Source organism: Aquarana catesbeiana, linkage group LG03 (assembly GCF_042186555.1).
Source record: "Aquarana catesbeiana isolate 2022-GZ linkage group LG03, ASM4218655v1, whole genome shotgun sequence".
In the NCBI taxonomy this organism is placed as follows: domain Eukaryota; kingdom Metazoa; phylum Chordata; class Amphibia; order Anura; family Ranidae; genus Aquarana; species Aquarana catesbeiana.
This window is the reverse complement of record NC_133326.1, coordinates 45,199,725-45,226,472: the sequence shown is the minus strand read 5'-3', so window position 1 is coordinate 45,226,472 and position 26,748 is coordinate 45,199,725. Positions and strand designations below refer to the sequence as shown.

Here is a 26,748-nt window from a genome sequence, read left to right as displayed (position 1 = left end):
GTGTAGCGGTGTGCTCCACCGATCGCCGCGATGCGCGTCCCCGGGGGCGCGCTGCGGCATGTTATCCTGCTGGACGTCATATGACGTCCAGTCAGGATAACACAACCACTTCCCGGACGTCAATCCGCTATAGGGCGGGCGGGAAGTGGTTAAACATGAAAAGGTTTAGTAACACTTTAATATTTATTTTATTCAGTCTGCAGTCAATTATTTCCTGCAAGCACTAATTGTTTTGTATATCCTGCCAGGGTCTCCATGTACAGAGGATGTTGCTGTTCGCCGGAGGTTAGCAGTCTATAAGCACTGCATAGAGCTTGTTGAGTCTGGAGATCTGCAGAGGGAAGTGGCTTCTGAGATTGTGGGGCTGTTAATGTTAGAGGTGAGAAAAAAATGGATATTCTTATTTTTACTGATATCTCCATTATGGAGCCCGATGTAGATCTGTTACACAACCATTTGTTCAAATGTAAGATTACCGTCTAACTAAAATAAGCAAAAGGCTAATGCTGTGTCCTCTTCTTTGACCTTTCTATTTATTTTTTTTAATGTTTTTCATCTAATTTTTCCTGGTTAGTTCAATTTCTGCTTATTTCTCTGTATGCTCATCATAATCTTCTTCATGATATTTCAAATAGAGGGTGTTTAGTTTCCTTTTGGTCTTCTCACTTCCTGCTGGTTTATTTTGTAAAACAGTTCTACAAGCATTACAAAAAAGCAATCGATTGTTTCTATATACTAAAGTGAAACTACACTGCATCGGAGCACCACCAACCAAAAATGCTATTTAATAAATTCTTTAATATTCAGAGTAAATTCATTCATTCATTCATCATTCATCCATCCATCCATCCATCCATCCATCCATCCATGTCCCCCCTGCATTTCTAGCTATGGCCATCTTAAGTACAGACGATTCATGTGGCATTTACTTCCTGGAATCCATCTGCCCTTAGCTCAGGCATGCAGGCAGGACGGTGTGCTTAGCTGAGAAAGCCCCTCCTGAAAACTCCATGCAAAGTATGACATCATTTGTCTAGGCCTGAAAACCAGGAAGTAACTGAAGAAGTATAAAAAAAAGTGTAAATCTGATATACTTTCTTATCTATTTACTAATGTTAGCAGCATAAGGTTTTAAAACCATCAATGTTGATTGTGAGAGTGAAGTTCTGCTTTAAGCTGGCCATACACAATACAATCTTATTGTACAATATCTTTAAGATCTACGGACAACTATTAATTCTGGGTTTCTTTACCAGTGTTCTGCGAGAAGTCCCTAGGAGTTCCGCAGAAATTCATTGTTGCAACGGATGTATATCTATCCAACAGTGTTGTCAATGTGTGCTAACGCAGCGGGATGCCAAGTGATGGAGCGCTCTCTGCACTCCTGCACCAGGCACTAGCAATCTCGTGATCTGCGCTCAATAGATGACAGGTAGGAAAGCCATAGATGATTCGATTTTCTTTCCTGCAACCTCGGGTTGCAGGAGAGCAAATTGCTCAATTTCCCCCATTAACACAGTCAGTGTTGATGGGGGAATCCCTCCCGCAGTGCTATTGTGTTCTGTCAGCAGGAAACCATCCTGGCCGGCAGAACACAATGATTGCTGCTGGTGGCTATAGTCTAGGGAATAACGTCAGTTTATTTTTGTGTTGCTCTTAGATGCAACACCATTCAGTGTTGCATCCCCTCTGCTCCAGAATAAATGGACAGAAATCAAAATCATAGCTAATATTAGGAGTTTTTTTGTTTTGTTTATGTTGTTGTCCAGCAATACTGTGCTAGCAGCTTAATTTTTAGGTATTGTGTAATTTACTTTATACCTGGCGCAGCAGATTTGTGTTTGTTCAAATATTAGGAGTTGCCAAGCATACTTAAATAATCATTTGAATATGGAATACTCCTCCTAATCCAGTATAGTCACCCTGCTAAAATGTTTTTGTTTTTCTCTTTCAGGTTCATCATTTACCAGGGGCATCCCTTCTTGATTTGGCGAACTTGTATGTTGAAGCGGTGAAAGCGGGAAGCCTGTCCAATGGGAAGTCTTTGGAACTGTTCCCTAATGTGCTTAAAGCTCTCTCATCCAAAGAATCTTTAGTTTATGGCAATGGTAACATAAACTTTTTTTCTATTAAACCATTTGAGTGCACTGAGCCTATTGCTAGCCATACATATTAAATTCCCTTTTGAATTTTCCAAAACAATGTAATGCGAGGGCCTTTATTACAATACATTCTATTTTGTATCCTATCAGGCAGGCAAATATGCGGTCTCTAGGTGGGTGGGCCTTGATGTCGAGCGGATATTTGTGTATCATATTGTAAACAAACCTGTGCCAAGAGTGTGTGCCCTGCGCGCTCCCGTCACAGTTACCGGCACCTAACGGAGAACTCTTTCCCGATCATGTGACTGCTGTGACAACCAATCACAGTGGCCACATTATCATAATCCTCACCTCTTGGCATCAGGAACCCCTTAAGGGGCCGGAAGGCACCGGCATTAAGGGGTTAAGTAACTAAATTACATTTTCTTTAACAAAATGTATATTGAGATTTTTAAAAAATAACATATAGCGCAAGATTTCAATATAATTTAATTTATTTCTGTGTTTTATCTCCTGGTGTTACCTGACACTTGTAATCTGTGCTTTTTCTAAGGAAGCAGGTGCTCACTTTGAATACTGTTAATAAGGTGTGCATACTAGCAAAAAATCAATTATAATCGTGAAACTGTAGCCAAATACCGTATTTTTTTTTACCGTATTTTATTTTTTGTCCCCGGATGAAAACTTAAGATGAGGGGGAAAAAAAAGACACGGTCTGTCTGATAGTAGAAGGGCCCCCTCCTTAAAATTTCACTAAATCAAGTAAAGGAGAAGTATATAAGTACAAATGGTGTTATGCAGAATATATATATATATATATATATATATATATATATATATATATATATATATATATATTATAAAATTATTTGTTTATTTTTTTTTTAATCCTCACTCACTTTTTTGACACTTTTTTTCTTTTCAAGGAGAACTAACAGGAGAGGAGTGCAAGAAACAGATTATCAATAGTCTCTGCTCTAGCAGGTAAGGTTTTGTCCTTGTATGCATGTTAGATTGTAAGCTCTCAGGATCAGGGCTCCTCTAACCCTCTTGTTTTGAATTGTACTGTTGGTGTAGTGTCTCCCTACATTGTAAAGCACTGCGCAAACTGTTGGCGCTATATAAATCCTGTAGAATAATAATAATGTTACTAAAGCTGACCATACATCGTTCAGTTTTTTTCGTTCCTGAACCAATTCCCCCTACCACACATTTGAAGTGGATGGCGAACTCCCCCTCGCGCTATTGTATTCTGACAGTGGGGGGAATTCCCTGCTATCCGAATACACAGATTAGCATTGCAGCCATTGGCTGTAGCTGCTGATTGTGCGGCTTTTATCCAACAGGGCATTTGAACAGGAGTCGATCAGTAGATGGACTTCTGTCCAACTGCAGTGGCCGCACATGGATCAAAATTCGGCTGGTCCCTGCTGAACTGGACGAATTGCGATCCATCTATGGCCACTTTAAGGCTCCTTAGGTTGGGTGCCAATTTGTGTTGGATTATACCTTCGCTTTTATTTATTCCTTTTGCGTTGAGCCCCACTGTTAACTCTGTTGCTGTATTTTCAAATATTTTAGATTTTTACCTGGAGTACATAGTGGTTGTAAACTTTAGGCATGAGATATGAACAAAACAAATTCCTCTTGTAGTGTGTACATGTCTTAACCACTTCCATACCAGACAGTTTCCCCTCTTCCTGCCCAGGACAATTTTTACCTTTCAGTGCTGTTGCACTTTGAATGACAATTGCGCAGTCATGCAACACTGTACCCAAACTAAATTTGTATAATTTTCTTCCCACAAATAGAGCTTTCTCTTGGTGGTATTTGATCACCTCTGCATTTTTTAATTTTTGCGCTATAAACGAAAAAAAGACCGTCAATTAAAAAAAAAAAGGGGGGGGGGGGACTGATGGGCGGCACTGAAAGGTGGCACTGATGGGCACTGATAGGCGGCACTGATGAGGAACTACTGACAGGCATTACTGATTGGCACTTTGATGGGGCACTGACAAGCATTACTGATGGGGTACTGACACTGTTGTGGGCACTGACTGGCACTGTTGTGGGCACTGACAGACATTTATTATGGGGACAGGCTGGCAGGTGTTGGGCACTGATTGGCAGCTGATGGGCAACTTTTGATGGGGGCTGTGCTGATAATCAATGTGCTGATTATCAGCACAGACCCCCCCCCCCCCCTTCTGACAGGGAGAGCCCCCCCCTCCGATCCGCTCTCTGAGCTCTGCAGAGTGCAATTTTAGCGCCCCCCCCCCCCTTTTTTTTTTTAATTTAGCATATTGAACAGATGTAGAGAAGAGATGGCTGCAGATAGACAGGTATAATTTATGTAGGAGGGTTTGTTTCATCTCTGTGTATCACTTGAGGCCAGTCAATTCAATGGGTGTATGTAAGGGTTGACAACCACTTTAACTTTTAAATTTATTATAGTGTTGGTGGTAATATTTTATTTGTGCTGCCTGAGTTGAGCAATCAGATGGCCAAAACAACATTGCTATGGTGCAATCAAGCCAGTTCTTAATGCATACATTTTTATTTTTAAATTGATCGCAGTGTATATTTAGAATTATGCAGGTATTTTTTTTTCAGTGTGTCTTTCCTTTATTTTTTCAGATGGGACTCAAAATGTGTCATTTTCCTTACTTCAATGTTTAGGTAAGATTACTTAAGCAGTCAGTGTTCATATCCTTTTGATTGCCTGGTATATCGATCTTTTGAAATTATGCATATGTTGGAAAGAGATCTTTGCAAATTGTCATTTTAACACCAACAAGCAGGACTTTCCTCCTTTTCTCATTATCTGTGGATTTATGGCACACAGAGACGTCATAGCACATACTTACTTACATATATACTGTATAATTTCTAAGTTCTACTTTCACTATGCCACTTTGCAAATCTGTCTCTTCCTGGCCCTTCCCCATTGAGATCCCACCTCCAACACACACACATTGTTCTTTCCTCGGTATCCCTTCTCCAGCGCACACACATTGGTATCTCCCCGATAACCCCTTTCCAGCACATGCACATTGGTCTTTCACCAGTATCCCTTCTCCAGCACACACACATTGTTCTTTCACCGGTATCCCTTCTCCAGCACACACACATTGGTCTTTCCCCAGTATCCCACCTCCAACACACACACTGATTGGTCTTTCCCAGTATCCCTTCTCTAGCACACACACACATTGTTCTTTCCCCGGTATCCCTTCTCCAGCGCACACGCATTGGTCTTTCCCCGGTATCCCTTCTCCAGCACACGCACATTGGTCTTTCACCAGTATCCCTTCTCCAGCACACACACATTGTTCTTTCACCGGTATCCCTTCTCCAGCACACACACATTGGTCTTTCCCCAGTATCCCACCTCCAACACACACACACACACACACACACACACACACACACACACACACACACACTGATTGGTCTTTCCCAGTATCCCTTCTCTAGCACACACACACATTGTTCTTTCCCCGGTATCCCTTCTCCAGCGCACACACATTGGTCTTTCCCCGGTATCCCTTCTCCAGCAGACACACATTGGTTTTTCCCCAGTATCCCACCTCCAACACACACACACACTGATTTGGTCTTTTCCCCGGATTATCCCTTCTCCAGCACACACACATTGGTCTTTCCCTGGTATACCTCCTTGAGTGCACACTTTCCAGTTTCTTTACCAGAGTCACACACTCTTACCACACAAATTGCATATTGAAAGTTGCTATGTCTTTCCCAAAGGCACGGCACACTGAGCCCAGACACAGGAGTTGGTTGATTTACTAAAACTGGAGTGTGCAAAATCTGTTGCTCTGCATAGAAACCAATAGGCTTCCAGGTTTTATTGTCAATGCTTAATTAAGCTGAAGTTAATAGCTGATTGGCTACCATGCACAGCTGCATCAGATTATGAGTGCACCAGTTTTAGTAAATCTCACCCACGGTGTTGCGGTTCAGCACTTAGCAGCGGTCTGTACCCCTTCCCCCTCTGCAGTAGTTTCTTACTACTTCCCATTATGTGTGTGTGTTTATCTGGGCATAGACGGACTAATATTTGGATGGTTCAGAAGGGACTAGCCAAACTTCGATCTCTGTGTGGCATGTTTGACAGGAATTGATTGTTAGATTGACTTCTGTCAAACAGACTTGCTAGAAAACTTTTCTTGATCAGAGGCTGCAGTCAATCTGAGGAATCTTTTTTTTTTTTTTTTTTTTTTTTTTTGTGTGTGCAGCCTGCTGGCTGCACATACTGGCCCCATCATACCATACACTCTCCCTCCACTATATATTGCCACTTCTTTTAGCATTTTTTGTTATATCCCCAGGCTATTCTATTCTGAAACAAGAATGTGTTTATATTTTCAAGGGGCTCAATGAATGTTTTCTCTTTTAGAGATGTATTACTAAGTACAGAAGAGTTGCAGTTTGTAGTGGAGAAAGTATTAAGACTGTTATCCAAGTTGGATCTCCAAGAAATGCCCCCTTTGGTTTACCAGCTTTTGCTACTTTCTGCCAAGGTAATGTCATACTGTAGCTTTTACTGTATGTAACAAGGGGACAGTCATTATTGCAAGCTTCACCAGAATGTGAGTACTGTATGAATATTATGGGATCTTCCTTTATATTCTATTTTTTAAAAACATTTTTATTATTTTATTTTTGTTTTTCTGTTGTGTTAATACAGGGGAGTAAAAGGACCATTCTGGAAGGAGTTATCACAGTTTTTAATGATCTGGATCAGAAGTTGATGCAGGAGGCCAAAAATGATGAGTGAGTAGTGCATTATCCTTTCGTTTTACTTTAAATACATTGGCCTTGGCATTCCATTTATAGGGTACCATGGCCTTGGCATTCCATTTATAGGGCACCATTTAGATGTCTTAATTATATTTTTGTACAGAAAGAATGCAGCATGTGTTTTTTTTTTTTTTTTTTCCACAGACTACTGGTCTGTGGGCAGCAGTTGTATATTATGTTTGCTTTAGCCAAAAACTTTGTGAAGCCCTACTCTGTGTCTTACAGCCTGTGTCTGTATTGCACAATGACTGTCCACACTGTGGGTCTGTGTTGTAAGCTTCTCGTGCGCAGTCTAATTCTTTGTTTTTTGGTAAATTTGCATAGGTTAAGACTGTTACACAGTACTTTAGACATTTATTTAATGATTCTGTAGAAACTAGTTTTGGCTTTGTATTTGTTTTTGTAATTTCTCTGTATCATTGTGTATTTTCTTTGAAATAATTATAGTAGTTTTCCGGTAAGGACCTAGCCTGAATGTTAAACCAAGCTTTCATCCATCCCAATGCATAGGCTTAAGCTGGCCATAGATGGTCCCTGCTGAACTGGCTGAATTTTGATCAGTCTGGGCTGTTCCTGTTCATAAGAAGTCTATCTAATGATCGATTTCTCATGAACGAGCTTGTTGGAAAATGTTTCATCCATCAGCGCATGCAGCCAATGGGCTGCAGCATTGAGCAGTTTATTCTGACAATGATTCCTTCATCCACCTCCAATGTGTGGATAGGGGAATCCGCTCTGTTTTTTTTTTTTTTTTTTGTTCATCCCTGGCTGAATGAAAAAAAACTGAGCCATGTATGGCCAGCTTTAGGGCTCTTTCACACGGGCGGCTTCCATTCCAATCAGCAAGGGATCTGTGAGCTGTTCTCTTTCTGATAGGAGCAGAGTGGGCAGATGACAGGTGTGTCTGCTCAGTTTCAGCAAAGTGGACAAGGACAGACCCCACTCTGCTCTATGGACGGTCAGGAGTAAACATACTCCACTTTCTGTTTATACCCGGCTACCTCTGATCCAGTCCACCTAAACAGAAGAGATATGCAGTTGTCCTCCATTTTTTTTTTTTTTTTTTTATTAATCGGGCCTTATCATACCCAGAGGTAGGCGGGTGTAAACCGACGCAAGTTCGTAGCAATGCATGAACTTTCCAAACAAGTCTGCCTGAAAAACCAACAGGCGGAACTGATCGAATTGCCTGTGTGAAAGCGCCCTTATGCCCCGTACACACGGTCGGACTTTGTTCGGACATTCCGACAACAAAATCCTAGGATTTTTTCCGACGGATGTTGGCTCAAACTTGTCTTGCATACACACAGTCACACAAAGTTGTCGGAAAATCCGATCCTTCTAAACGCGGTGACGTAAAACACGTACGTCGGGACTATAAATGGGGCAGTGGCCAATAGCTTTCATCTCTTTATTTATTCTGAGCATGCGTGGCACTTTGTCCGTCAGATTTGTGTACACACGATCGGAATTTCCAACAACGGATTTTGTTGTAGAAAAATTTTATAGCCTGCTCTCAAACTTTGTGTGTCAGAAAATCCGATGGAAAATGTGTGATGGAGCCTACACACGGTCGGAATTTCCGACAACAAGGTCCTATCACACATTTTCCGTCGGAAAATCCGACCGTGTGTACGGGCATTAGTCCACCAAATGTTCTGTTCCTTCCTTTTGATAACTGAAGGTTGTCTTGTTATTTGGTGCTGCACTGCTGAAAGTGAATGGAAACAGGAACAGTGACATGAGATAACTGCACACAGTAGGGACATTGCTCATAAGAAATCATTGCGTTGTCAAGACAACAATCAGATTATCCTCAGTTAGGGTCGCAGTGATAATTACTGGTTTTGTAACACTTAAATCACTACAAGAATAAAGTAGACTTTGTGATCTTTCTGGTTAAATATAAGAGTACTTATAAGATAGGATCCAAATAATGCAGGTTTCTTAAGGCCACATACCAGTAGGTAACCATTATAAGGCGGCTTCATTTTCAGGCAGCCATTTTTAAAGGATAAGTATACCTTTTGTAACATGTTGCATGTTACACCCATATTCAGGGTACAGATGCACCAGCCTCCTCACCCCCCTGATCCCCCGTTTTCAACAGTGAGCTGGGGAACATCTCACCTCGCTCGCTGTCACAATAAAAAAAATAAAATGCGGTCGTGCGGGGCTTCGCCCGCCTGGCTGCGTTATTCATTCACAGACTTCTGTGAATGTGAAAACAAGTACCAACAGCCTTTGCGGCTGTCGGCTTATAGAGCTCAATGAACTATCAGGGCGCTGTAAAGCACGCTAGGTAGTTCATTGAGTCTTCCTCTATGTGTACCTGCCTGCTCCTATGAGCTACTAGCAGACAGCTTACACAGACTGTCTGCTAGAGCCCTGCATAGCACCTGCGATCGCCTGATTGCTGGTGTAATGCTTTGCAAGCTCAAAGTAAAAATATATTAATAAAAGCACTTTTTATTTATTTTTTTTTTACCTGCAAAAAGATGCGCATTACATTTGTTTACGAAGGTGAACCTATCCTATACTGCCTGATGCTAATTTGAATTGCTGTCTGTTAGACCCACAGTTGTAATAGCTTAGGCTGAACTATATACACTAGCATTTGTTTTCTTGACATGAAAGAATCACAGTATGCTTTCCTCCCATTACATGCAGTTGTGAACATAATCTTTGCAATTTCTTTCTAGCTCAATAGATCTTGATGATTCCACTATCCCAAAGGAACAGCTCCGTCAAGTAGAGGGCACCATCATCTTGCATATTGTCTTTGCTATTAAATTTGACCAGGACCTGGGAAGAGAGCTAGTCAAGGTATAGTACGAAGATGAGGGCATCTGGCTGTTCTTCTTTTGCAAGAAAATATACACCGAAACATGAGCTACTGTATGTGCAACCACTAAAGCTCTGCTTGGTGTTTAGAAGGAACCTGTGAGGACAGATGTATTGGAGCTTCCAATAAAGGTGCTGCCATTCTCATCCTTTTTACAACAGAAGTAAAGTTTTTGGCCTTGCAACTTCTTTTACCATAATGTGCAAGTATGCATATCATATTTGCATTTTATGCACACTCATCTGGTAACCTGCTCTTCTCTAGAGCTGCAACATCCACAATCTCCCTTCTCGCTAAATCCCTGGCTCTTCCATCTCCTCCCTGTCTTTCAGGTTCAGGAGTCTTCAGTCACCTTGAATGGTAAGGCTGGGAATGACATACCTTCCAAGCATGTGTACAGGAGTTAATTCAACCTGGAACTTCCCGCCATCTACATATGGCTGGATTGAACATTGAGCTGCACATGCTCTGTTGTCAGTGTACAATTTGAAACACAAAGCATCTTGCACCAAAATGATCTATCTGCTAACCGTTTTTTATTTTTTACATTAGTTCTGCTTCAATGTTTTGCAAGGCAGTGACCTGGAGTATGTTTGTATCGGTACTGGGAACTCCTGATTAAGGATGAGCTCCGGCGTGTTCGTAAGCTGCACGTGCCGAGCCCGCCAGGAAGTCGGCAATGCGCTGCGCTAATCACAGGCAGTGAGACATTTCCTGATCTCTGCAGCCGCACATGGGGAAATGTCTCATTGCTTGTGATTAGCGCTGTGCAGTGCCGAGTTCCTGGCGGGCTCGGCACGTGCAGCTTCCGAACACGCCGGAGCTCATCCTTACTCCTGATCTATAAATACTTGTGCAGAGTCCATGGCACTCTAAATAGTGACAAAAAAAAAGCATGCCAGCCCTGGAACCTGCTTTTTCAAAAATATTCAGCAATGCAAGGTTCAATATTTCTATTCTTACACTCTGTACATGTTTATGTTAATGTTTATTATGTTTGTATTCAAAAAGCCCAGAAGCTGAACACAGAATTAAAGTACAGCATGAACTGTTGGTGAAAATTTTTTTTTTGTTTTTCCAGCATGGGGTTTGGACTATAATTTTGCATTAAATTGATGCAATTGTTTTACTTAAATCCATGGCATGGATGTTGTCTCACCCTATCTTCTGTTTTGTTTTGTTACTTTTAACAGGCTGCACAGCAGGGGGACACAAACAAATTTTTATGCCCTTTCAGTGTCGCTCTCCTCTTGTCTGTGTCCAGAATACATAGGTTTGAAAAGCAGGTAAGATTTGTTATTTTATGCCACGTATTCACATTGACTTTTTTGTGGGCTACCACTTTCTACACTGATCAGTTTTTAGGATTTATAACTGAACTAGAGCTGAGTGCTGTATACACAGTATAGTGTGTGTATTGGTTTTCATTGCCAAAGAATTTGTATATCTGTTCAGTCTTATGCAGGCTGCTGTGCTAAATTTCATAACCAGGCTTGTGACCTCCCTGCAGGCTGCACTGCAGTTAAAATTATTGTAAACCCATATTTCTTTATCGTACATCATGGGACACAGAGCCTTAAGTAATTACTTAATGGGTTATAGGCTACCTTCAGGTGTTGACATTGGTAAACCCAATCAAGGAAGTTTACTCCCTATATAACCCCCTCCTCCTTCCAGGAGCACATCAGTTTTTTCGCCAGTGTCTAAAGGTGTTGTTCACGAGTGAAGATGTGCTCTGAGGAGCTCCAGGAGGGATCCATGCCGGATTTAAATAGCGTCCATACACCAGATCCATCCAAAGTGCCATTGAGGCCTAAAAGGATGGTACCTGGGCCTCGTATGCGAAACTCGAGGTTTTGCCTGTAACGCCTCTCTTTGTAGGGCTGGACCCCAGGAACCCAGGGATTAGGTCTTGTTACATTACTTAAACTTCCTGATGGGGTGTTCTTTACAGGTTCAGGGCAGTTGGAACCCCGTTTTAGGGACCCAGTCCCTGAAGGTTTGCTACGCAGCCCACCGTGATGGGTGAAGGTTGGATTGTTTGTTAATTCAACAAATCCTGCAGCGAAGATAAGGTAAGGGAAGAAACTTGGATATTAAAAATATCTATGCATTTCTTCCATTAAGGAATTGCAGCAGTGTGTAGAGGGAGACTCTGCAAGGTAAGAGAAAGCTGCAAAAGTGTTTTCTTCTCCCTGATAGGACCAGAGGGTTAGGGGGGCAGCAGCGCTGTACCCCCCTCACGTTACCGCCCCGCAAATACCGCTAATTGTTTTTACTGTGGCTGATTTCATTGTATTTTGTGCCTGCTGCTGGGTCCCTGCTCAACCCCCTACCTCATGTTGGGTCGGTGGACACGAAAACGCCGTGCACAAGCGCAGGAACGTTTTAAAAGTAAAAAGAGGCAGAATTTTTTCTTGGAGGGGGCAGGGCCTAAGCGCGATGCTGTGAACGTCCACAAGGACACACGGCAGGCTAAAAACAAATACAACACAGCTGTGACAGTCTCTCCTCGGCTGACAAGGAGAAAACAAGCAGCCTGCAACACAAGGACACAAGAGCTGTGGGATATTTGAGGGTTGCAAACTGGCATTCCTGATACAGGAACGACAACTTTTTCCTAGCGCTAGGCTGAATTTTATAGCGGCTTTAAATGTCATGACTGTTTTCAGCGATTAAGTGCAATTTGTATAATGCCTCTGTTTTTGTACTTAGGACTATGCCTACCAAAAAAGATACCACATAAAGGTTTCACCCCCAGGCGTTAGGATCCCGAGTCGCATTTCCATGCTGTCATCCTCGTCTGAATTACCAGTTATGGCAAGCCAGTGTGAGCCATTTGGAACAAATTGATGGTACAACTGCTGCTCACATCTCAGCCCCTGTATACGTGACTGAAGATGTCCTTTCCTCCTCCCTGCAGGGAAAGATTAGCAGCTTCAATCGCATCCTCCATTCAAATGGATAAGAAGCGTGCTAGATCCATGAGGTGTTATCCTCAGTCGATCAGGAGGAAAAAAAAAATGATGATGATTCCTCTGCGGAGGAAACAACGGTAGATGAGCCCTTTTCAGCCTCTCAAATCTGAGGAATTGCTGATACAAGCTCTAACGGAGATGGTTCTTCTACTTTCATGCTACCCCTAACGGAGTCTCCGAAAAGTTTGGTTTCTTCCTTGGGTTCCTTAAAACCCTCTCAACCTTTGCATGCGTTTCCTGCACATGCATTACTAGTACAGCTTATTTTTGCTGAGTGGGATCACCCGGATAAGCATTTTCTCCCTCCTAAGAAAATTGCAATTCCCTATCCCCTGCAGGAGAAATCCTCCAAAAGATGGAAAATACCAGCAGTTTATACTGCGTTTTCCAATGTGAATAAAGGCCTAACTTGTCCAGTAGACCATGTACAGATGCTTAAAGGATCCAACAGATAAGGAGTTGGAATCCCTATTAAGATTTAGTCTGCAGTCGCGGCAATAAGCGTCTGTCAATCCCTAAAGGACCAATTTAAACAGGCCCTTAGAGAGCTTCCTGCACAATAAGCTCGGGATTTGACTGAACTACCAAAAGCATTATGCTTTGCCATAGATGCTATTAAAGATTCACCAGGCATCCCGCCTTACTCTTATGCTTGTGCATATGTGTAGAATCCCGTGGTTAAAAAAAAAAAAAAAAATTCAGCTGAAGCACCATGTAAAGATCTCCTAACTGGGCTCCCTTTTCATGGGGAGCGACTATTTGGAGAAAACTTGAACAAATATATCCAAACAATTTCTAGTGGGAAAGTACTATTTTGCCAGTCAAAAGAAAGTATAAACGCCCTTCATTAAAACGGGCTCTTTCCCTTACGCCAGGGGCTTCTGCCTCTAGGCAGGGGCAACGGCCTCCGCCGTCACACTCTAGAGGAAAATCTCAGAGTCAGACCCAGGCGCAAAAGAAGTCCTGGGGTCAGAAACCTGCAAGGCAGAATCCTAAAGCCTCATCATGAAGAGGCAACCCCCCCCCCCCCACCAAGGTGGAAGGAAGACTTCTGCAGTTTTCAGAAGTCTGGAAAGCAAGAAATTCAGGACAGATGGGGTACAAGCTGGCATTTTTGGACTTTCTACCGTCTCGCTTCCTGAGGTCAAGCGTTCCCAAAGATCCAGAGAAAGGACAATCTCTGTTTCAAGCACTAGACCGATTAATATCTCAAGGGGTGTTCATACAGATCCCCACAAAGGAGCAAGGTCTGGGGTTTTTATTCAAATCATTTCATGATACCAAAACCAAATGGAGACGTCAGACCCATTCTAGATCTAAGAAATCTAAATCAGTTCCTGAAGATCCGCTCCTTTTGCATGAAGACGATCAGGTCAGTAGTTTCTATCCCTCTAGGAGGAGAACTTCTGGCATCAATCGACATCAGGGATGCATATCTGCATGTCCCTATATTTCCCGCTTATCAAAAGTTTCTGCAGTTTGAGTTAGAACGGCAGCATTTTCAATTTGTAGCCCTGCCCTTCAGGCTAGCCACAGCACTCTGGGTGTTCACCGAAGTGCTGACCCCACCTCTAGCCAGGTTAAGGGCACAGGGCATAACAGTTGTAGCGTAACTAGACGATCTATTGCTAATAGATCAGTCAGTGGCTCGTTTGGAGCAAAGCTTACGCACTACAACCAACTATCTGAAAAAATTGGGTTGGATTCTCAACCTAGAGAAATCTTCCTTAAATACCACTAAAAAAGCTGGAGTACTTGGGTCTGATCATAGACACAGCCCAGGAAAGGGTGTTCTTGCCTCAGGCAAAAATCAACTCTATAAGAGAGCTGGTGCGGAGGGTCAGGTCAAATGGCGATCCCTCCATTCGCCTTTGCATGAGGTTGCTAGAAACTATGGTGGCTTCATTCAAAGCAGTTCCCTATACCCAGTTTCATTTAAGACTGTTGCAAAACAGTATCTTGTCTACTTGGAACAAAACAATTCAAGCTTTAGACTTGCCAAAGCAGCTGTCCCCAAGAGTGTCCCAAAGCCTCACTTGATGATTACTAACCCAGAATCTGCTGAAAGGAAAATCCTTCAGACCAGTCATATGGAAAGTGGTAACGACGGATGCCAGCCTTTCAGGCTGGGGAGCAGTACTAGAAAAGACAACTGTCCAGGGACAGTGGTCAAGAACCAAAAAGAACCTTGTCTATCCATATCCTAGAGATTCGGGCAGTACGTTTGGCTCTAAAGGCCTGGACTTTCAGGTTACGGGATTGTCCTGTCAGGATTCAATCCGACAATGCCACAGCTGTGGCCTATATCAATCACCAAGGGGGCACCGAAGGTCTCTCAGCGCAGAGAGAGGTGAACCATATTCTAACTTGGACAGAAAGGAATGTTCCGTGCCTATCGGCAGTCTTCATTCCGGGAGTAGAGAATTAGCAGGCGGACTACTTGAGTCACCAGCAGTTATTCCCAGCGGAATGGTCTCTTCACCCTGACATATTTTGGGTTGTTTACCAAAGATGGGAGACTCTGGACGTAGATCTTCTAGCGTCCAGGTTCAACATGAAGTTAGTCAACTTTGTGGCCAGAACAAGGGATCCATTCGCATGCGGAACAGATGCGTTGGTGACCCCATGGGATCAGTTCTCACTGATCTATGCATCCCCCCCCATTCAGTTGCTGCCTCGCCTTCTTTGCAGGAACAAGCTGGAAAAAAGGATGTTAATTCTGGTGGCACCAGCATGGCCCAGACGGTCATGGTATGCAGAAATCGTAAAGATGACAGTGGAGGGCCCATGGTCCCTCCCACTACGGCCAGATCTGCTCTCACAGGGACCGATATTCCATCCTGCCTTACGGTCTCTAAATTTAACGGCTTGGCTATTAAAACCACATTCTGAAGAAACGTGGGCTTTCCGGGTCAGTTATCTCTACCCTGATTAGTGCAAGGGAGCCAGCTTCCAGAACTATAGAATCTGGAGGGCTTATGTTTCCTGGTGTGGATCCAAGGGTTGGCTCCCTCAGACATATATCATAGGCAGAATTCTTGCCTTTCTACAATTAGGGGTAGAAATGAAATTGGCCTTGAGTACTATTAAAGGCCAAGTCTCAGCTTTATCGGTCTTATTTTAATGGACCGATTGCTACTCATTCTGTAGTCCGGGGTTTTATACAGGAGGTGACGTGGCTTATTCCGCCCGTCAAACCTCCCTTAAACCCTTGGGACTTGAACTTAGTTTTGTCTGTGTTACAAAAAACAGCCATTTGAAACAATACTGTACAACATATTCCCCTAGTCCTTCTGACAAGGAAGTTGGTATTTTTGGTTTGTCCTGCCATCTTTTTTTCCAAAACCATGTTCTAGGGAAGAAGAGTCACTACATTGTCTTAATGTGGTGAGAGCAGTGAAAATCTAATTTTTAGACAACTGCTCAGATTCGTAAGACTGATGTCTTATTTATTCTGCCAGAGGGTCCTAAGAAAGGACAGGCGGCGTCAAAATCCACTGTCGCTAAGTGGATTCGACAAGTGATAGTTCGAAATTATGATCTTAAGGGGTAAGATTCCCCCGTTTCAAGTTAAGGCGCACTCTACCAGGTCGGTTAGTGCTTCTTGGGCAGTGTGTCACCAGGCCTCCATGGCTCAGATCTGTAAGGCCGCATTTTGGTCTTCAGTGCATACATTCACCCGATTTTATCAGGTTGATGTAAGTAGGTATGAGGATATCGCCTTCGGGTGCAGTGTACTGCAGGCGGCAGTATAAATCCTCAAGTCTGTGGGTACCCTGCGGGTTGTTTCTCTCTCCCCTCAAGCATTGCTATGGGACGTCCCATTAAGTAATTACTTAGGCTCTGTGTCCCATAATGTACAATAAAGAAAATTAGCATTTTTATTACAGCTTACCTGTAAAATCCTTTTCTTGGAGTACAACATGGAACAGAAAGGTCCCGCCACTCTTTTGGGATTAAGTATATTGCTTCGCTACAAAAACTGATGTGCTCCTGGAAGGAGGAGGTGGTTATATAGGGAGTAAACTTCCTTGATTGGGTTTACCAGTGTCAATACCTGAAAGTAGCCTATAACTAAGTAATTTACTTAAGGCTCTGTGTCCCATGATGTACTTTTCTTGTTCTTTAAATAACATGTCACAAAAACCAACAATTACAGAGCGCTTACCAAAAATACATTTTATATTCACAAGTAGTGCAGCTAAGCACAAGGGTGTGTTCAATCACCAATAAAGTAATAAGGTAAAAACCTCAACAAAAGTGCAGCATACTTACAAAATCACAACAAATGTTCTTTTGTGCATAAGTCCTCAAGTGAGATACATGAACAATAATATTGCATAACAGCAGTGCTCCAATAGACTTCAACAGAATCTTGCGTGAAGAAAGTGCTCCAAAACAAAATCTTGGACCACAGTGTACCACCGCCTCACACTCGGACCCCTTACCCCACACTTAGACCTACACGGTGGTAGGGTCTAAGAACACTTGTGCCAATATTGGGTATATATCCACAGATATCTTCAGCTCCACTGGTATGTTGTATGAACTCTTTTAAATGGCAGAACTCCCATCAACACAAATACATGAAAAGAATGACGAGACCATCATGGTGCAGTATCCAAATAAAATGGTTTATTGAAAAAGGTTAAAAGTATTCACAAGCATAGTGGACTAGTAGCATCCAGTACACTAGATGGTTCATGCAGCATTGGTTGCAGCAGCAACAACAATAGAATGAAGGTCCCGTTAAGGATGAGCATCCCTGGATTGATGCTGGAGTGGCCGAAAAGCAAACTGGGGTACTGGCGTTAAAAGCACACAAACGGGAGCACGTAATGTCAGTACACCCATTTGTGTGCTCTATGGGGTCTCTCATTCTGGGACGAGGTTATATGACGTCGTCCCACTTTTGCCACCCTAGCGCGCCCGCAGCGATCAGCGGCATGCTGTGTCCCTGGACACGGCGCATTCCCCCATCTCAGTAAAGAGCTGATGTCGAGGCTCTTTACCAATGTGATCAGTTGTGTCCAATCACAGCTAATCACATGTAAACAAGGAAATGCCAATCATTAGCTTTCCTCTCCTCACACTGACAGCGTGAGAGGGGAGGAGATCCGATCAGCTGTATTTTTTCACAGGGTAGACTTGCACAGATAATCAGGGCACTGATCATCAGTCATGCCAGTCAGTGCTGCCTTTTAGTGCTGCATATTAGTACCTCTATCAGTGCCGTCTTATCAGTGCTGCCTATCAGTGCTCATTAGGGCCCATCAGTGCAGCCTATCAGTGCACATCAGGGTACATCCGTGAAGGAGAAAAATTACTTATTTACAAAATTTTCTAACAAACTAATAAACTTTTTTTTCAAAATTTGTGTCTTTTCTTGTTTTTTTTTTTTCAAAAAATAAAAAACCCAGTGGTGATCAAATATCACCAAAAGTAAGGCCTATCTGTTTCAAAAAGATGATAAACATTTCATATGGGTACAGCGTTGCATGACCGTGTAATTGTCATTCATGGTGCGACAGCGCTTAAAACTGGCCTGGGCACGAAGGAGGTGAAAGTGCTCAGTATTGAAGTTGTTCAGCAATAAGGATGAGCTCCGGCGTGTTTGCACACCCCACGTGCAGAGCCCGCCAGGAAGTCAGCACTGCGCTGCGCTAATAACAGGCAGTGAGACGTTTCCCGATGTGCGGCTGCAGAGATCGGGAAATGTCTCACTGCCTGTGATTAGCGCAGTGCAGTGCCGACTTCCTGGCGGGCTCTGCACGTGGGGTGTGCAAACACGCCGGAGCTCATCCTTATTCAGCAATATACAAAAAAGTGGCCACTGCCCCCAACTATAACTGGTCTTTGCATCAAGGAGTTCCTGGAAGGGCAACGTATGTCAAACAAATACAAAGAAAACTTCCAAGCTCAAACTTGCCAATCAGCCACCGAATTGACCTGTCTAACAATATGCTTTTTACTTTTGGAAAAATTTTTATTTTTGTTAAGGAAAATCATTACCTAGATAATCTAATAAGGAACAAGCAATTATTATTATTTTTTTTTTGTTAGTAATGTGAATTTCCATAAAAATCTGTATATATTTGGTAAATGTATCCTTTTGATCTAAACATGTGAGCACACAAAGTCTTACATAGTCTTCACCCTGAGCTTGCCTCTTTTCTTCCCCTGAAATGCAAATTTTCTTTTCAACTGTTGTAAATATTTTTTTAATACATATGACAGCTCCACTTTTGGCTCTGCAGTGCCTTTAATGGTTCTACTCTGCTCCTACTCACAGATATATGCAGGTCTATGTTTTTAGCTGGCTTATTGACAATAGACATCTTATCTCAGCAGTAAGGCCCCATTCACACAGAGCAGATTTTGTTCCGATCGGCTCAGAGACCCACTGCTGATCAGAGCAGAGCGGATAGATGACACATTCGTGTCTGCTTCGTTTCTGCAGAGTGGACACATACAGAGCCTGCCAAGCTCTATGGGCTACCGGGAGACTCCGCTGAGCATTTACACCAGACTGCCCTCCTCGATTCTCACCTCCTAGACAGAAGAGGACAGATCCCCTTCCATTTCTTTTAGTGGACCAGATCAGACCCAGATGTAGACAGGTGTAAATGAACACAAGCCTGTTTACACCTACCTGTCCATAGGGATAAATGGACCTTCCAATCAAGTCTTTTAGGCGGACCTGATCAGAACGGCTGTGTGAAAAGGGCCTAGGAAGAAATATGATGGCAAAATTTGTGTTTGCTCAGCCTAGTGACGATTCTGTAAATTAGCTTTAATCTGTTTCCGACCGCCCCATAGTAGATGTACTGCTACAGGGCGGCCACTGTGCGCAGAATCACTTGTATATATAAGTGATTCTGCACTTCCGGGTTTTGGGCACAAGTACGTGCCACCGTCAGCTCGCCCCTGCTTTGATTTTATACAGCGGGACCCGCGAACCCGATCTTCACCGGCACCCGGCGATCGTTCTCTATTCAGGCAGAATGACAGTCTGTCATTCCGCAAGTACAGAAAACATGGATCGTGTGTTCCTCTGAAGCAGGGACACCGCTTCTTCAACCCGTGAAAGCACCTCCCCCACAGTTAGTAAACACTCCCTAGGCTTACATTTAACCCTTTAACTTTTCTGCCAGTGTAATTAGTGCAATGACAGTGCAATTTTTTTAGTACTGATCACTATAATAATGTCAATGGTCCCAAAAAAAGTTTGTTAGGTGTCCGATTTAATCGTCGCAATATTGCAGTCCAGTGATAAGTCGCTAATCGCTGCCATTACCAGTAAAAAAAATGTTTTAAAAATAAATAAAAATATCTCATAGTTTGAAGATGCTGTAACTTTTGCACAAACCAATCAATATACGCTTATTGGGATTTTTTCCCAAAAATATGTAGCAGAATATTCATTGGCCTAAATTTATGAAGAAATTAGATATATAAAAAAATATATTTATATATTGATATGTTTTGTAGCAGAAAGTAAGAAATATTGATTTTTTTTTTTTTTAAATTGTCAATCTTTTTTTGTTTCTAGCGCAAAAAATAAAAATCACACAGGTGATCAAATACCGCCAAAAGAAAGCTCTATTTCTGGGGGAAAAAAGGACATAAATTGTATTTAGGGTACAGTGTTGCACGACCGTGCAATTGTCAGTTAAAGCAACACAGTGCCGTATCACAATTAAATGGACTGGGGGGGGGGGGTAAACTTTCCGGTGCTAAAGTGGTTAACACCATAACAAAAATATGGAAAAGCAAGCATGTAAAAATGAGTCTCATTCATTTTTTGGAAGATAACTATAAATTTTAATAAATCTTAACCCCCTTTCCCACACTAATTATAACACTTTGTACTTGCCTTAGATCAGTACTGGGCCAACTGGCACTCTGGTCATCTCAGCCAGTGGGGCCATTTGGTCCCGCATATGTTTGGCCTTTTCCTCATATGTCTTTCATGGCAGTTTTCCTTTATTGGTGGATAAGGATAGACTGCATACAATCCTTTTTAAGTTAAGCTCACAGACTATTGGTTCGTTGAGCATTTGCCCTTTAAGGGCCATCTCATTAGTGCTCTAACTGAAATGGCTTCTAGGATGCAATACATAACACTTGGGGGTATAATAATCAAAAATATGCTGTTCATCTGTTGAAACTGCATCAACTAACCAGCTGTTAGCTGAAAATGGGGCAAAAATGTTCTTGAGCTATTTTCTCTTCTGGACAAATGTTCTTCAAATGCTCTGGGTAAAGTAAAGATGGCTACATTCATAATGAACATAGAATAAATCGGGGAAATAACCACATTATGGCCAATAGATGGAGCTGAGGTCATAGGATATAAACACATCTTATTAAGAATAGATTGTGCAGTCTTTGTTATTATGTGATGCTCTGTCTCTTTCTCCCACTTCTTTTCCTCTTTCTTTCCACATTCCTTCTTTTATAACCCTTCCATCTTTTTTTGCCAATGATTCCTATATTGCCTATGATACTGACTATTTGCACTCAGTATGATAGCAATTTCTGAATTTATTTTATTTAGATATGTCTTAAACGATTGATGTTCCATATCGACAAAATTCAACCTAATTAAAAATAGATGGAACGCAACAATTCTAGAGAATGCTGGAGGGAATTAGCAAATACACGAGTCTTGTAGTAGCAATGCTTACATTTATTTGCCAAATTCCCTCCAGCATTCTACAAATTTTAGAATGTATCTTTTTACTAGGATGTATTTGTTTCCTATGATCCTCAGCTCCATCTAGTGGCCATAATGCAGTATTTTTCTGATTCGCTGTTCTTTATGAATGTGTCTGTCTTTCCAACTGCCTATAATATTCAAAGAACACTCAACCAGAAGAGAAAATAGCCTAATCACATTCAATTCTGCCTCATTCTCACAACAGCTGGCTAGTTCGCACAGAGCGAATGTATATGCAGTTTCGCTGGACAAATAAGTATGCAATTTTCTTTTTTTTAGAAATACGCTCCTAGGAAGAGCATATTCTGCTCCCTACAACTTTATATCAGTGATCGCTTACATGCTTTTAGCTTCAGTTGACATTTTTGTTTTTATTATACAGGTTTTTGATTTCCTGAAAGCTATTATTTCAAAAGGATTTAAAGACCTCCAGTTTCAGCAAGGTTCAAAGTTTCTGCAGGATTTAGTCCCACAACCAACATGTGTCTCCTCTATGCTCCTGGAAATTGTAAAAAACAGGTATTATCACTAACAAGTATTCTATATCTACATACAATGTATCAGGAAAGTATTTACAGCGCTTCACTTTTTCCACATTTTGTTATCGTACAGCCTTATTCCAAAATGGATTGAATTCATTTTCATTATTTTGTTTGAAATCTTTGCAAATTTATTAAAAACAAAATAAATCCCATGTACATAAGTATTCACAGCTTTTGCTCAATACTTTGGTAAAGCACCTTTTGGCACCAATTCCAGCCTCAGTCTTTTTGAGTATGATGCTACAAGCTTGGCACACCTATTTTTGGGCAGTTTCTTCCATTCTTCTTTGCAGCACCTCTTAAGCCTCATCGGGTTGGATAGGGAGCGTTGGTGCACAGCCATTTTCAGATCTCTCCAGAGGTGTTCAATCGGGTTCAACTCTGGGCTCTGGCTGGACCACTCAAGGACATTCACAGAGTTGTCCCGTAGCCACTCCTTTGTTATCTTGGCTGTGTGCTTAGGGTCGTTGTCCTGTTGGAAGATGAACCTTCGCCCCAGTCTGAGGTCCAGACCGCTCCTGGAGCAGTTTTCATCAAGGATGTCTCTGTACATTGCTGCATTCATCTTTCCCTCAATCCTGACTAGTCTCCCAGTTCCTGCCGCTGAAAAACATCCCCACAGCATGATGCTGCCACCACCATGCTGCACTGTAGGGATGGTATTGGCCAGGTGATGAGCGGCGCCTGGTTTCCTCCAGACATGACGCTTTGCCATTCAGGCCAAAGTGTTCAATCATTGTTTCATCAGACCAGAGAAATTTGTTTCTCATGGTCTGAGAGTCCTTCAGGTGCCTTTTGGCAAACTCCAGGTGGGCTGTCATGTGCCTTTTAATGAGGAGTGGCTTTCGTCTGGCCACTCTACCATACAGGCCTGATTGGTGGAGTGCTGCAGAGATAGTTGTTCTTCTAGAAGGTTCTCCTCTCTTCACAAAGAAACGCTGGAGCTCTGTCATCGGGTTCTTGGTCACCTCATTGACTAAGGTCCTTCTCCCCCAATCGCTCAGTTTGGCCGGCTGGCCCGCTCTAGGAAGAGGCCTGGTGGTTCCAAACTTCCATTTAAGGATGATGGAGGCCACTGTGCTCATTGAGACCTTCAATGCTGCAGAAATTTTTTTGTACCCTTCCCCAGATCTGTGCCTCCATACAATCTTGTCTCGAAGGTCTACAGACAATTCCTTGGACTTCATGGCTTGGTTTGTGCTCTGACATGCACTGTTAACTGTGGGACCTTATGTAGACACGTGTGTGCCTTTCCAAATCACGTCCAATCAACTGAATTTACCACAGATGGACTCCAATTAAGTTGTAGAAACATTTCAAGGATGATTAGTGGAAACAGGATGCACTTGAGCTAAATTTTAAGTGTCATGGCAAAGGCTGTGAATACTTATGTACGTGTGATTTTTTTTTTTTTTTTAAATAAACTTGCAAAGATTTCAAACAAACTTCTTTCACATAGTTATTGGGGTATTGTTTGTAGAATTTTGATCAAAATAATGAATTTAATCCATTTTGGCTGTAACATAACAAAATGTGGAAAAAGTGAAGCGCTGTGAATACTTTCTGGATGCACTGTTTGAACACAGATCGGTTTGTGTTACCTCATTATGTTACCTTCTACCTCCTCAGTGTTTTTGGTTGGGACCATGTCACCCAAGGATTGGTGGAACTTGGCTTTCTCTTAATGGATTCATATGGTCCTAAAGCTATTCCAGGAGCAAAAATCTTGGAGACGTCAGCAGGATCACCAAGTCAACAGGCCAGTCAGCTGGGATCAAAGATTTTACTAGAGGCCTTTAAGGTAAAGTGGTCCTCGTACACGATTTTTCACACTTTAAGTATTGGGCCTTTTACACACAGGGCCGGCCAGCTGCAGTGTGTTCTTCCCAGCATTTTACTGAAGCCATTAGGAACAGGTGCAGAGTTGAGGCCTGCTGCCGGGCAGCCTGTGTAAGTCTATGGCAGGCTGCGGCTGCACAGGGCTGTACGCTATAACGAGTGGTACTGGCGTTTAAGGCCCTGTGCATTCGGGGACAAATGTCTGGAAAGCCAGTCCCTTGTGCAGTAACACATTGGGAGAGACGCAGATGGATAGTCTTGTGTGTAGGGGGTCCTAACCAAACACATTTCTTTGTTACCTATGTTGCAACATTATTATATTTAACATTTTCCTGTTAGGTCCATGAAGCAATAAGAAATGTGATTTTAGAGCAAGTTTTGAATCGAGTTATTACAAAAGCCACATCTCCGACAAGTCATTTCATAGGTAATGAAACAACCTGATTATTTTGGATTTTCTTACGTGTACAATAGGGGTTAAAGCTCTCGTTATATTAATAATGTAAGCCTAGTTCTGTTGTTTCATTTGTCAATGTATTTTCTTTATCGTACATCATAGGACACCAGGGCCTTAAGTATTTACTTAATGGGTTATAGGCCACCTTCAGGTGTTGACACTGGAAAACCCTGATTAAGGAAGATGACTCCCTATATAACCCCTCCTCCTTCCAGGAGCACATCAGTTTTTTTCGCCAGTGTCTTAGGAGTTGGTCATGAGTGAAGATGTGCTGTGTCCTCTGGAATATTCCTTACCGGGGCAAGCCATGCAACCGGATCCATTCAAAGTGCTTTTTCTAGGCCGTATTGAATGGTACCCGGGCCTCGTGTCCGAAGAAACAAGGTTCTGCCTGTAATGCTTCTCTTTTTAGAGAGCTGGACCCTTTTGACTATTGATTTTTGACTATGTAAACCCACTTGTTTGCAGTGGGGATTGTAGGGGGCAAGCTTAATAAGTTTATCTATTTGTAAGTACAAGCTTACTTTTAAAGTGATTGTAAGGTCTCTCCTTGTTTGTTATTTTTAATTAAAAAAAAAATGTTGTACTTTCCTCCTCTGTGCAGTGGATTTGCACAGAGCAGCCCCGATCCTCCTCTTCTCGGGTCCCTCTTTGGTCTATCCTGGCCCCTCCCTCCTGTTCAGTGCCCCCACAGCAAGCATTTAGACACGGAGCTGCGGCCCAGCCCCACCCCCTTTCTATTATCATTGGCTGACTAACTTTGACAGCAGCAGGAGCCAATGGTGCCACGTTGCTGTCTCAGCCAATGTGGAGGTGAGTCACGGATGACCCAGACATTCCTACAACATCACTGGAGCTAGAGGGACCTCAGGCAAGTGTTAGGAGGGCTGCTGCACACAGAAGGCTTTTTATCTTAATGCACAGAATGCATTAAGATAAAAGAACCTTCTGACCTTACAACCACTTTAAGTGTAGTGTCTTTTTTTTTTTTTTTTTTTTTGCATGATCTCTTTTTATTAAAATAAAAAAGTATAAACTAGTATCTGACATCATTAGACATTACAGGCTTTTGTGAAATAAATTTTGAAATAGGCAGAGAGTGTAGGCAGTAAAATATACAAAGCCTAACTGTACATAGAGATCAATCCACATTGCTGATAAACTCACATTTATAGACTTTCAGATCTAAGGCTGGCCATATGCAGTTCGAATCTCGGCCAGTTCAGCAGGAATCAGCCAAGATTCGAACCGTTAACGGGCAGGCTGAATGTACCAAGTTGATCGATTGATCAACTTGGCCACACACAGACTGCTGGATTCTCTTGCTCGATTTCCCCCATCAACATTTATCTTGACGCTGTTATGAACATTTATATAGTCTTAGGCCCGTTATATACAGAGCTATAGCCGCCGCTAGTGATAATAACTGTCTTCTCCCAGCAGGGACGGCTTCCCCCAACCTCCCTCGCTGGAAGAAGACAATGGCCCAAGTGGAGGGATTCCCGTATCAACACTGTCCGTGTTGATGGTGGAATCTAGTAAATTTCTTTCCTGCAACCCGTGGTTGCAGGAAGGAAATTCGCTCCGTGTATGGGTGGCCTAAGACTATATAAATGTACACCACAGCATCAAGATAGATGTCAAATCCTGAGAAAACAAATGGTCACATATGCTTCGGCTTATGTGGCCATAAAATCTGATGGACCAGTATACAGGTACAACATTCAGATTTTTCTAAAGTCAAGTGGATAGTCTTTCTTGATATAAATATATATTTTTTCCTTTTAACACCAGGAAACTGGGGTATCTATTTGTGCAAGTGACTAATCTATGCAGCTCAGATATCTCTAAACTTTTCGATAGTATCCCTGGCCAATGTGTACCCATCTTTCAGCTTCCATAATATGGTCAACCTCCATCTTCCAATCAGCAGTGGAACATGTGGGTTGCTCCCAGAATGGAGAAATGAAACTCTTGGCTGCATTGCGTAAATAGATTTACATTATACCAGTGGTTCTCATCCTGGGGTCGGGACCCCCACGGGGGTCGAACGACGATTTGCCAGGGGTCACTGAATCCTGGGCTGTTCCTGAAGCCTTTTCGTGGCCGCCCAGCTGGGCTCTTCCTGGAGCCTGTGGCTGCCCACTCGGCCTCTTCGCAGCCGCCCATTCAGTTCACGGCATGGGTGGGGGGCAGAGACTGGAGGTCAGCTGACTGGGGAGGAATGTGAAGTGGGAGGGGCTGGAGAAGACCCCATCTCCTGATTTCAGCATAGGTTGTCACTGCTGTGAGACACCACAAAGTCGGAGACACAGTGAAGCCGGAGACGCAGTGAGTAACACTACCTGTGATTAGGGTTGCCATTAAAAGTCCCCACTACAGTTCTCAGATCAGCAGATGACCTTGATCAAGAGCACCTAAGTTGGCTGATCAGAACTC

The 26,748-nt window shown here is 42.6% G+C and overlaps 1 protein-coding gene across 2 annotated transcripts in view; it reads left to right on the top strand.

Moving 5' to 3' along the window:
- The window catches only part of FANCI (FA complementation group I), a 119,665-nt gene that overhangs the window by 12,388 nt on the left and 80,529 nt on the right, over positions 1 to 26,748 (top strand). For both annotated transcript variants that reach the window (XM_073618451.1, XM_073618452.1), the window contains exons 4-14: positions 249 to 379; positions 1,955 to 2,108; positions 3,029 to 3,086; positions 4,740 to 4,781; positions 6,523 to 6,646; positions 6,814 to 6,899; positions 9,629 to 9,752; positions 10,965 to 11,057; positions 21,854 to 21,990; positions 23,643 to 23,814; positions 24,192 to 24,279. In XM_073618451.1, coding sequence (XP_073474552.1) covers positions 249 to 379; positions 1,955 to 2,108; positions 3,029 to 3,086; positions 4,740 to 4,781; positions 6,523 to 6,646; positions 6,814 to 6,899; positions 9,629 to 9,752; positions 10,965 to 11,057; positions 21,854 to 21,990; positions 23,643 to 23,814; positions 24,192 to 24,279 — 1,209 coding nt within the window. The remainder of the gene's footprint in view (positions 1 to 248; positions 380 to 1,954; positions 2,109 to 3,028; positions 3,087 to 4,739; positions 4,782 to 6,522; positions 6,647 to 6,813; positions 6,900 to 9,628; positions 9,753 to 10,964; positions 11,058 to 21,853; positions 21,991 to 23,642; positions 23,815 to 24,191; positions 24,280 to 26,748) is intronic.